The sequence below is a fragment of the Vespa crabro genome, chromosome 23 (genome assembly GCF_910589235.1).
Source record: "Vespa crabro chromosome 23, iyVesCrab1.2, whole genome shotgun sequence".
Classification (NCBI taxonomy): Eukaryota; Metazoa; Arthropoda; class Insecta; order Hymenoptera; family Vespidae; genus Vespa; species Vespa crabro.
Window position 1 is genome coordinate 860,416 of NC_060977.1, and position 12,460 is coordinate 872,875.

The window sequence follows — 12,460 nt, forward strand, 5'->3', positions numbered from 1 at the left end:
ATCGTGTCGATGACCCAGCGGGTTCATCCGTCCAAACGAAATACTCCCGATCTTCCGATGCTTTTTTTATATTATGGGTTACGACCGATAATACATTCAAACACGAGATTCGTGTATACGATCGTACTATCATTCGTCATCGACTAATGGAATTTGAAGGATACGGCAAATTATCGAGTCGACGAAGTATCGTTACCTTTGACAGTAAGATAACCGAGTATGCTGTCGTTGCTGCCAAAGTTCGTCAGCATTCTAGAATCGTACGAAATGGAAAGCGATCCTCTGAGATTATTTCCGTTGTTGTTGCTGCTGTTGCTGCTGATCAACATCGCCGTGAAACACTATCGAACACTATCGAGGACAAAACAACCATGAGATAACACAACGATGAATGATAAATCCAGCTACGCTTTTGTTTTTCCTTCTGCCATTTTGTATCCAAGCACGTGCAATAAACGACGAAACAAAAGCGCGGCAGAGCCACGGCAATTGTTCGAGGGATTAATATCCGGGAGGAATTAGAAGAATCGATGCTCGATAAAATCGAGGATCGAAAAGAAAATTGATAAGGCGTTCAAAGAAAATACAAGAGAAGGCTGATACTTAGAGATACGCGCAGCGCGCGTGACAACGTTCTACTGAAGGCCTTAAGGTGAACACTCTCGCCTCCTGCCCCGAGTTTTCCACGCGGACGCGCCTTCGCGCTTGCGTGTTGGTATGATTCTATAGCGTTCGTGTGAACGAACGCGCTGCCACACACATGCTTCACCGTTCGTCTCTCTTTTTCTTTCTCTTTTCTATCTACGTAAGCGAGTACACTCTTCAACCCGAACGATGCACACGCGAATAACACTTGTGCAAGCCCTGCCTGTTTATTATCAACCACCACCGGTATCGTTACTCTTCTAAGCTTGGATCGTTCGACCGATTAAATGCGACTTTTTGTAAATTATGCTTTATTATAACTAAAAGACAAATATATATATATATATAAATATATATATAAAGTGTTGTATTAATTGTAACTCTTTAATAGCGCACATAATGATCGAAGAAAAGCTCCAACGTGCGAAACGCGTGGGCGCAGCTCGTTCCAACGTCGTAATATTAGTGGCAGGCGACTTGACGGAGCAGAAAATTTGTATTGATTGAAGTGTGGGCGCCAGTGGCGATTCGACGAATTACGAAGGATGCCTGTCGGAGAGCAAGCGGAATACGCGTTCGGAATAATTCGTCCGTTGTCCAAACGAATCGACCGGATAAATTGAACCAACGTAAAAATCCTAATAAATCGTTCGCGATGATCCAAGCTTTTTGCTCATAGGAGCTTTTTCGATCATAGCTTTCGTTTCGTTCTCTTTCTTCTTTTTTTTTTTTTTTTTTGTTTTTGTTTGTCTACCGACGCGCCATAGCTATCGAATGAATCGTTTGAAAGTTTCTTTTGAAAAATGGATCACAGAATTTGTTTTTTTTTTCTCCAACTTGCGTCAGATGATTTACAGAGAAATTTTGTAAACGCGTAGCGGTATATAGCGGACTGACACGATATCTAAAATTTCCTTCGAATATTTTGACAAGGTATTAGAGAAATTATCGTATCGACAGAGTTCCCCAATCTCGAACGGTAAAGACGCGACAGAAACACGTCTTTCTTTACGAGGACGCTCGCCAACAAAGAACACTGATACTTATCTCGAACGTCCTATCTACGTGACGAGACTCTTTTAGGATTCAAGGACGATCATCGAGAGATCGAAGAGAATCATGAGAAAAGAAAGATCGAACGTCAATGTCGTAACCGCGATCGATCGTGCAAAACGTTAGATCGTTATTATTCGTCGATTTTTGTAGTAGCTCCGACAGTCGGTACCGACGAGTACAAGGCGAGTTTCGATCGCCACCCAAGTTCGTTCACCCTCTCTCTTTCTCGCGATTATGCGAATGCAAGCGCGTTACTTCGATAAGCTAGAATAACCCATATTAATCGAACCGGAGTCATACATTATCGGGCAAAGGCGCCTGCTCGATTATTCTTTCTTTCGTCTATCTTTTTCCTAACATTTTTCTTCGCAATACAAATCTTTCCGATAACTTTATTATTGAGCGCGACGATGAGTCAATTCGCATAACATTTCGATCCGTCCCTTATCTTTTGTCGCGAACGTTTCTATAAAATAATTCACTTCGACAAGTCGCATAATCGATCGAAACATTTCAAAGGACATTTATGCTCATCGATTTTCGCCGATATTCGATCAAAAGAAGAAAATGACCGTATTTATTCGAACGACGAGAAAACGTGAATTCTAAAGGGGCGATTTCGCAAGATTATCCTTCCGATTTCCATCGTAATACGATCGAAACTCATCGTCATTGCGATTAACTCGATTATTTCCGAATCGAAGCGATCGAGCAGCACATCGATCGCAAGCAAGAAGAAAGAGAATAAGAAAAAGAAGTAATAAGGACGATTCACGTCCGAGCGCGCCTTTTATCGGCAATTCTTTCAAGTCGGTTTCCTTCTGTCTTACCATAAGCAAAAGAAAATCCTTGCGAGATCTCCGACGACCTCGCTATTTCTAGAGGATTTTAAAATCTCGAGACGGTCTTGCAAACACACTTTGCGACGTCTTTTAAGTGCTTTTTTTTTTTTTCTTTTTTCTTCCTTTTTCGACGGTCAACTTTTTGCGTAGAATTTGCATTTCGTACAATGTCATGAAATTATTATTCTCATCTCTCGGATCAGGCTGCGACTTTTGACGAATGACTATGCAAAAGTTTGTAAATCTTTCTCTCGTGAAACATGATTCGAGCTCGACCGATTCGGAAATCGAGCGTAGAACTCGATGTAGGTGAAGTTTCTTTCAAAAGAGTCGAGCGCACGCGCGTTTGAGTCGCGACATAACGCGTATTTATCGAGCCCACCGCACGTTCGTCTACGTGAAAAGAGGCCTCGAGCGTATTAAGTGTGTTTGAGTAACGTTCGAGCGCAAATCAAACAATACCGAATTCGAATAATCGAACGCAAGCTACGCCGCTGCCTCGAGAGCCCTCCAGAGACGCGAGAGTATCCAAAGAAAACCGAGCCATTTTCCCAAACGATTCATTCGCGCTCTCGAACTTTCCGCCTCTATGCTTCCCTTTATTGCCATTCCTCGATATGCCCCTCTGAATGATATTTCGATAGAATAACCGAGAAAACAATGAAAAAATGATACCGCAAAACAAAACGACTATATCATTGCAATACTCGTCAAGGACGCAATACAGAAACGTTCGAATCATTCGTAGCTAATTCCCTGCCGCAAACGGAACGCTGCCGGAACTAATTTTCAAAGCCGCACCGCCGCGATCCCTTTCTCTCTCTCTTTCTTTCTCTCTCTCTCGGATTTTATAGAGCCGCGCAAAATCATGTGCGCATATTTCAATATTGACAGTTCCTTTAGATATTATTTTTCGCGAATACGTTTCATCAAGTAGTAGATTCCCCGTAGTAGATCTTATCGGCGTACCGTTATCGTCTACCTTAATCGCTATTATGTATGCAATTGCAACAGGTGCAAAGCGTCGTTAAGTATGAGTTCATCGTGAAACGTATTTCTCGGGTAGGGAGAGAACATTGAACCGCTTTCGTTCGTTGGACTTGGCACTTTGGTTCGCATAGATGCATAACGTTAAAAACGTACAATATATTTAACATCGAAGTGATAACGTTGAAAGCGAAATATGTTGGATTCGAGAATACGTTTTGCAATTTTCCAACACGCAAGACGTCAGTCAGTTAAAACGCTGACACAAAACCGTCCGTTTTCGTTAGCCTTCCCGGAGATCGGTTTTTCTTTCTTTCTGACTTCTACTCGCTAACAATAATTCCCGTGATCGTCTACTTAATTGGCAAGCTTTAGCTCGTGCGAGGCAAACGACGATGACAATGAAAGGTGCATACTCGTAGCCAAGCGATCTGAATGTCGCAATTACCGCGGCTATTTGCCGATACTGTCGTCTATCCTGAACGGATTTTTTCGTTATCGTCGATGATCAAATCGTCGCTTTGTCACAGGGTATATCGATACCACGTATACGTGCTAATAATTCAGATCCTACATGATCACGATCGAAGATAAAAATTTATAATCGCTTTATTCTTTTCCCGTCAGCACTTCAATAGTTCCGATAATGATCCGACCGAATTATAATATCGATTTCGCTTATCTCTATTCCGTTCGATCGTCGATTAAAAGCAACGTTGAACGATGATCCTCAATCCTAGCGATTTATCGTGACAAAAAGGCGTTGTTAAAAATTATCGTTGCGTTCGTAGTTGCCCTTTAAATTACGCTCGGACTCTCGTGTTAAAGGTGAAAACGAAAGGAAGAAGGTCGATTTGAAATCGCGTGAACGCGCTACCCTCGGTTTGTTTAATCAACTAATGAACCCCGCCCACGGTCACGAACGTAGACACTTTTATTCAAACTCGTAGTCGCGCACGGATGCATTCGCGCAACGAGATCGCGTGCGCACGCAAGCGATTTAGAAAAAGCGTGCCACGGGATGCGCGGAAAATCGCAAAAACGGGACTCGGAATTTACCGAGGTAAAATTTAATTCGATAGTTACGCCTTTTTGTCGACGATTACGCGAACTGACGTAATACTTGTTCATAAATAATTAAATACGTATAACATTCTCTGCTTGAAGGGAGGAGATTGGAACGCTAAGAAAGAAATGAAATAAAATAAAACGACAAAGAGGAAAATTGACGAACGGTGAAAAAGGTGAGAAATAACGACGATTACTATCTGCAATTAGATTAAATGGCGAACGTAATAAACTTAAAGTCTCTACGGGAAGGTGCCAGCGTAAATCGTTATTCCGCGTTTGCACCTAGCGTCAAAACGCGACCCTAATGACGACTGCAAGAGAACACAATGACGAACGGTTTAGAGCTGTCGTAAGCGTACGCTAATCTCGTGTAATCACTTTTGCGAGCAGTGCCCGAAGCGAGTTTCTCCGTAGCTGGTTCGTTCGCGTTCATTGTCATACCGTAACACGCTCGACGTACGGTGCGAATTGTAAATTTCTATCTCTGCGAGGTATTCAAGTCTAGTAATAAGGCTGACAAACGTGCGCCGATTTATTACGATGTACAAGTCTGCGATGAATTTTTCCTTTTTTCCTCCGATCTCGACCGAACGGTCTTTGAAGATTTTGCGACGGCAATCCTAGCGACTTGATCGAGTTAATCGTCCATCCGGCGTTCTCCGGGTAATCCTAGAAAATCAGAAATTAGTCTTTCCGATCTCGAGGAGATCCGATATCCTTTCAGCCCAGAGGTGAAGGAAATGTCGACGAAGTTGCCAGTGCAGTGTTTAAGAATGGTACCCGGTGATAAAGGCTTAGAAGAGGATTATCCGTGGAAAGACGGAAGATCGAAAAGAAGTCGACGATGCGATTTGCCGGGAGACGTTGAAATCTAATACAACGACCGGTTGCGCTTCGTATCAAGAGGAAGAGGATGAGAAAGAGAGAGAGAGAGAGAGAGAGTGAGCTTCCAGCAATTTCTACCTCGATCTTACTCGCTGTCGGTCGTGCTGTCGCGTGAGAAGAAATGATTTCTCGAAGAGAATAAATTAGCGAACCATAAAAGGAAGAAAAGGTGACGAAGACGCGTAGAGCCGACGAGTCGAAGAAAACGAGATGAGAAAGTTCGTGGAAGATGGAAAGAACGAACGACGAGTAGCACTTTCGTTCGATTTACAAAGTGGCTCGCGCTTCTTGGGGAAAAAAGAAAGAAAAGAAAAAAGAAAGAAAAGAAGACGAAGAAAGGTACAAGAGAAGAGCAAACTTAAAAAGATGCTCGGATGAAAGAATAGAATCTTACATTAGTGGTAGATAAAAGTTATTTTCCTTTCAGTTTGAATTTCTATCGGAAACGAATTCTTTCCTCTTTAATTTAGCGCTTTAACGAGCACGCGTAGTGAAAAAATACAGGTTTACCTCCGTCGAGTTGCGATCAACATGACTCTCTTTAATTAATGACACGACGCGACGGATGCATAAGTATTCCAAGGTTTCTCATAAATCATTTCTCGTTACGAGACGAGACGACGTGCTCTCTTTGTCTGAAAGAAAAAAGAGAGAGAGAGAGAGTGCGAGGAGGGTGGAGTGGGGGGTGGTCGATTTATTTATGCTCGAGCTCGTATCGTGACGAATCGTTCGACGTTGATCCATTTAACGACACGATCGTAAACATCTCCTCTCGAATGAAAAGAAAAAAAGGATTATTGAAACTCTCAACGTCCTGGAATTCGAAGACGCTTGAAAAGTAGAGTTTCCATTGTTATTACCTGTCTCGATAGAAATGGGAAACCCTTCTATCCGTGCCCGTACCTAGAGAGAAGTGGAGTATCACAAACGACGTCCAGCATCCCCGACGACGTTAGATCCAGAACGCTTCGGATTCTCTCGTCGTTCCGGAATCCGACGTCGTTCGATCCGTCGACGGAATACTCGGTTAAATTTACGATCGCTCGTTCCAATTCGAAGGGGAAATCGGACATTTGCTCTTAAATTAAATAGCCATCATTACGGCGACGTCGAGTGTGTTTCACGATGTCAGAGATAAAATATCAAAGATCCATTAATTGATTTCGATTGAACGGGAATGTTTGATTTTTTTTTTTTTTTTTAAAAACAATTTTCTCATACGGTGCGACGTGAAAGAGACGATATGAAAAGTGTGGGAGAACTGCGGCATGATAAAATCAATAATTTAGTTGGATCGAAGTCGCACGCGCCATTTAAATTGCCTCGAATCGATAGGGTGTCTGTTTCGCGCGATAAGACGATCGTAAAGTACTCCGTTGGTATCTACCGTGTCTCGTTCGAAGTATGGATCCGCTGCGATCGACACTGCTCGGTGTAGTCGCCCACCTGCTTGGCGCAGACGATCGTAAAACTCTCTTAAAAGCGGCAAAAATTTGCCGCAAAATGTTCCATCGCGCGGGAATCTTTGTTGAACAAAAAAAAAGAAAAAAAAAAAGAAAAAAGGAAAAAAAAACAAAAAAAGAAATAAAGAAAAAGAAGAAACGAAAGAGAAGTCATAGGGGATCTTCGTCGATAGAAAACGACCGATAGAAATCGTTTATGAATAAGTGCTTTACCAACGATTTCTGAAAAATATTCGAAAAGATCATGAAAGACGATCGATTATAGGAGTTGCGGAGCGTCGAGTGGGCGTTCTCCTTTATTCCTTTCACTCGGGAAACTCCATCTGATATAATATCGGCGATCTTACGAGTCACGCTGGGCGTGTAATGCGCACGCATAGATCCTATCTTAGGCGGCTTCCTCGAAAGGTCTGCTTCCCTTTATCAGGGAATCGATAAAACACGCGAAAATGCGCGAGCAGATAAAGATTTAAGAAGCGTTTAACGAAAGTACTTGTTGCGATAAAAGTTTCGTTCATCGATCGTAAAAAAAAAAAAATGGTAATCGCGGATGGAGATGAAAAACAAGCGCTCACTTTTTCAAAGAAGAATATTTTACGGGAGATACGTTGAAACGTACATTCAAGAGATGAGCCTCTTTATAGTTTGACCAATCGATTACCGAGGGCAAGTTCGAGCGACATTAATATTAACGGACTGTCACTTTCACCTCGACTTACCGGTTAGAGGATGTAACACGGTAATCGCGAGCAAGCCTCCGTGAGTTACCGTATATACGTTCGTTAAAAGTATCTCGGACGATGTATATACGGTCTTGTGCATGCAAAAATGTTCGAACCGGTTAGCGAGCATACAAAAGTGTCGCTCGAAATTAATGGACCTCGGACGAATCGATCGAAATTTTTAAAGAGAAAAAACAATGTGTTACTTCATAGCCCGTTCGACCGAATAAAATGTCACAGGCGTAAGAAAAAAAAATTGGCAGAGAAAAGGGGAAAGGATTTGTATATCTCTTAATTAAGACTCTTCGTATTTCGAGGAAAAATACTTTACTCTTTGTAAAGTGCACGAGCTTAAAACCGGCTTTTGGCGTTGTTAACGAGCGAAGGTTATCGTCGAGACGCGATCCTATTACGTTCTCGAGCGTACTCGTATAAACGAGTGTAATCGAAGCGAAGTCGCGTAAGAATCGACTTGAAAATGAGTTGGCTAGGAAAACGCGTTTTCCACCAAGAGAAAGAGGGAGAGAAAGAGAGAGAGAGAGAGAGAGAGAAAATTTCCGCAGTATCGTTTCGCTATATTACCGGGCATAAAGGAGCAGCGCGCGCTCTCCGACTCGACGTTGCACTTTATCAGGAGCGCGGGCTTTTATGTCGCTTTTAAAAGCTTTGCAAAAAACACGAGCGTTCGATCGAAGCGGGACTCTCTCTCTCTCTTTCTCTCTCTATCTATCTATCTATCTAACTCTATCTCTCTCTTTACGCGTCTCCTTTGGTAGACCGATCAAAAGGCCACGGGAAAAGCAATCGACTCTTTTTTCCCAAAATAACCGTTGGCTATGTAATCGAAGCGTTTTATTTCCATACCTCGAATATCTCTTTTACGAAACGAAAGAAATTAAACATTTTAAATAATTAACGAGTATCCGCCAACGGGAAAAGCAACAACGATGAGATCTCGTCGTAGATCAGAGACTAGATCTCGGAGACTCGATCGAGACACAGGATCTCGTTGGCTTTTCAAAGGGATCGCAGTTTCGTCCGAGCGAACCGTTCTCCGAGGCGTCGGTGGTAAATAAGTTCCGGAATGCTCGAGAAAGAAGAGGAGGAGGAGGAGGAGGAGGAGGAAGACACGAAACAAGCTGTGGAATTCAACGTTACCTTATCTGAAGAATGCCAGGAGAGGAGCGAAATGGAAGGAGCATAAGAAGAGGAGATGGAGGTAAATAAGGAGATGCTGCGCATCGCTACTTCTTTTCCATTCCGTAGCGATGCGCAGTATGCCGGATTCGAGGGACGCTAGCGTAATAGCTTCGAAGCTATTTTAATACGCGCGCACGCGAGAGAGTAAACGAGGAGAAAGAGAGATGATTGATTAAATTTCTACGAGGAGCCAAGACGCCGCGAGCTCGTAATTGAAGGCACGTTTTATCTATCAGTCGCGATTCTTACGCTCCGCGAATCGGCGCCTCTTGGCGTCGATAACGGTCTCGTTTCGTGGAAACGTCTACGTATACCGACGAGAGCTAATCTTTCGTCTCCTCTTGTACTGCATGAGTCTATATGCCTCTCGAAAGAAGTTCGATGTTCGATTGGAATGAAAAAAGAAAAAAAAAAAAAAGGAACGCCTTTGTGGACTCGATGAAAATTAACGTAAAGTGGTAACGGGTCCAAGCGGAATCGTAATTCTATTACCAAAGCTTTACGGCGAAACATCGAATAGCATATATTTTTCCGCGGGGGTGAAAGAGAAAATATATCGTTCTCCGATATTAAATTCAGACCAACCAGTTTATTCTGTTAGGCGATTCTGTTTCTTTCTCTCTTTCATCCGAGTTTCTCGATCGTGAACGAAGAGAAATAATAAGCACGTCCCTTTTCTCTTTCTCGCTTTGAAGACAGAATAAATTCTGTATTACGTGTATATAACCATCCACGTATATTCTATATATGTACAGCCGAGCCAGTTCTTCATCGTCGCGGCAAGAAACACAATATATTATCGTATCGATTGTCCGCCCTCGAGCGAACTCGCGAATCGAACGAGCATCGAAGCCGATCGCTATTATCCCTCGACCTTTCTCGTACGCGCATTCTCGGTGGAAGAGAACGAATCGCGCGTAGGTGAACAATACGAAAGTATCGAATGAGAAAAAAGGAGAAGATAAAAAAAAAGGGACAGAAAAGTGAGAAGAAAAACTGGCTCGATACTGGCGAGTATTAGACTCGATAAGATCGTACATTGGACGAACGACAAAAATATTATTGATATAAATACTTAAGTCTGCCCTTTCGTCGAAGATAAGAGATGTTAAGATAAAGCGTTCGAAAGAATCTGGTAAAAAGAAACATACGCGTTGGACAAAAGCCCAAGGAGCTTGTTTTTCATGCTCGCGGATTTGGGAAAAGAAAAACGATGTTGTTATATCTTACAGAGATAACGCTGAGAGTGAGAAAAACAGAAAGAGAGAGAGAGAGAGAGAGAGAGAGAGAGAGAGAGAGAAAGTCGTTTTAGTAGGTGAAAAGAAGACGAAAAAGGAAAGGAAGAAGGATCGGCGAGAAAGAGAGGGAGGGTGGGGGGTAGAGAGCAAAGTACAAAAGGAGGGGTCATGAAACCGCAGGCCGTCGGCTATGGCAGATTATCGACTGCCGCAACGCTGCGGCAGGGAGTGGGCCGAGCGAGGGGCAGAGAGGGACCAAGGGTGAAATGCGGTATCGTCGAGCATAAATCCGCAGATACGACGTGAAAGCCGACGCCGGGCATCGAGAAAGATTTTTGTCCGAGTCCCTCTTGCCGCTGTTACCGCTGCTGTTCGAGCTTGTACTTTGAAAGATATTGGATAAAGTCCCGACTCTTGCTCGCCTTGAACTCGCTAATATTAAATGACACGGTGCTCGTTCCGTTCTTCTTATTCTACTTTGAAAAAATACGAGTAACTTTTGCAAATAGCAATGGTTCGCGATTAGATCATAGACATGGAAAAATTGTTGATAAACGTAGCGAAAAGATCTTATTCCATGAAAAAAAAAAAAGAAATAAAACATGTGTACGTAGGTATAAGGATCGTCCACTCAGACAACAAATTGTTCAACGTTCGAGCTTCGAGTAGTGGTCATTACGTGTACGAGTTGGCCGATAACGCTGATTTATGGCAGCAAAACATCGTTATTGGGAACTAATATTGTAGAAAGAGCGTTGTCTAGAGTCTCTCTACCCACGCAAACGTCTCGTGTTGTTCAGCCTCGTAATCACGCAGAAATAGAAATATTAATATCGCCTTCTGCCGTCGATTTTCTACGCTTTGACGGATAATGCTCTTCGAACGATCCAACGTTGTTTCGAAGAAAACAACCATCTACAATTAATATTTATAGACCGTATAACCTTCGCTCGTTCAATCGTTGTTCAAAGATCACAAACATTTGCGATCGATAGAAAAATTCTAATTCGATTCCGTTTAAATATGACATACAGTCCATTTTCCTTTTATCGAGCCACCCTCGCGCGTTATCGAAAAAAGAGGATAAATCGTTCGATGGATCGATCGTAATGGTAAATGACCAATAGCTTCTTACCTTCGAGATTGGCCATAGAAAACCTGTAGCTGTCGATTCTCGGAGTATTGATGTCCGAGTTGAAAGGCCTGAGGGTTGCCGAGCTCACATTATCGAGACCCTGTAACAAAAAGAGAAAAATACTCTTAAAATCTGTCCTCTTTCGATTAATATTCCGAACGTGACACGATACGAAATCGCGAAATTGTTACGAAATATATTCGATTGAAATAATCGTAAGGTGTAAAGGAATTCGTAAGGTAAAAAAGTTTCATTGGTCGATCGGTAATCCTTTCTGGTTGTCTCTTTACGTAGGCGTATCTCAGCTGGAAAAGCGATTTGTAGGAGATCGTCGATTGGCTCACCCAATTTCCGCCGGTCGCTCGAATAATTTCACGGCAAAAAGGGGTGCGCCGTAGAGTTCCAAACTACGTGTAAGGGTGCTCTATCTCTTGGAAGCGTTCGCTCGAAGAATATTCGAAGGGATCGATCAAGTAGTTTCTATTTCCCGCTGCTTCGTCGGACGAATACTGCCGGGCAAGTTTCGTAGGCGACTACGCAAAATGAAACGAGATTACAAGGTAACATCTTGCGCGTAAATCTCTCGTGAAACCAAATTTCATGGGACATAGTCTAAAGGACTATGCGCGTGGTTGTGTGAAGCGGTCGATGAATCCCTTCGAAGATAGAGGTAAATCGAGACAAAGGAGTAAGATTCACGCCTATTAAGATTCTAGAGGATACCCAGAGCGAGGTTTCATGAGAGAAGGATGATCGCGCGCGAAAGAGAAAGAGAGAGAGAGAGGGGGGGGATGGGCAGTACATATCTATCGTTTTACCGGGTGGTGTGGTCAGCACGAAAGACACGTTCTAAGGCGAAAAGAAACGTTCTCCGGCGTTCGACGGACGTTCGCGCAAAAGCCGTATATAGCCGGCGGACTTCCGCGTTTTGAGCCATTAGCTGTAAATAATGTGCGAGAGCTTGCTCGCCCGCGCTCGAGCGTGTGTACACGGTGTGTGTTATACGGCGCTTAATCAACCAGGAGCGTCGTATACGCTGAGCACACAATGCCTCGTACCTTCGAACACACGACAAAATGTTGACTCGGCGATGTTCTATCGAGTGCACGCGCCTATGTGTGCGCGCTCGAGAACCTTCTCTCGACGACTTAAACTATGCATGTACGCCTAACATAATACGGATAAAATTAAGATAATAGAGATCTTAAATGGAACG

The 12,460-nt window shown here is 43.0% G+C and overlaps 1 protein-coding gene across 8 annotated transcripts in view; it reads right to left on the reverse strand.

The window, feature by feature from the left end:
• The window catches only part of LOC124432116 (amyloid beta A4 precursor protein-binding family B member 1-interacting protein-like), a 96,681-nt gene that overhangs the window by 11,867 nt on the left and 72,354 nt on the right, over window positions 1–12,460 (reverse strand). For 7 of the 8 annotated variants that reach the window (XM_046980725.1, XM_046980726.1, XM_046980724.1 and 4 more), the window contains one exon: window positions 11,245–11,344. In XM_046980725.1, coding sequence (XP_046836681.1) covers window positions 11,245–11,344 — 100 coding nt within the window. Of the gene's footprint in view, window positions 1–196; window positions 603–11,244; window positions 11,345–12,460 lie in introns of those variants that run through there. The other variant, XM_046980728.1, reaches the window with a different exon arrangement.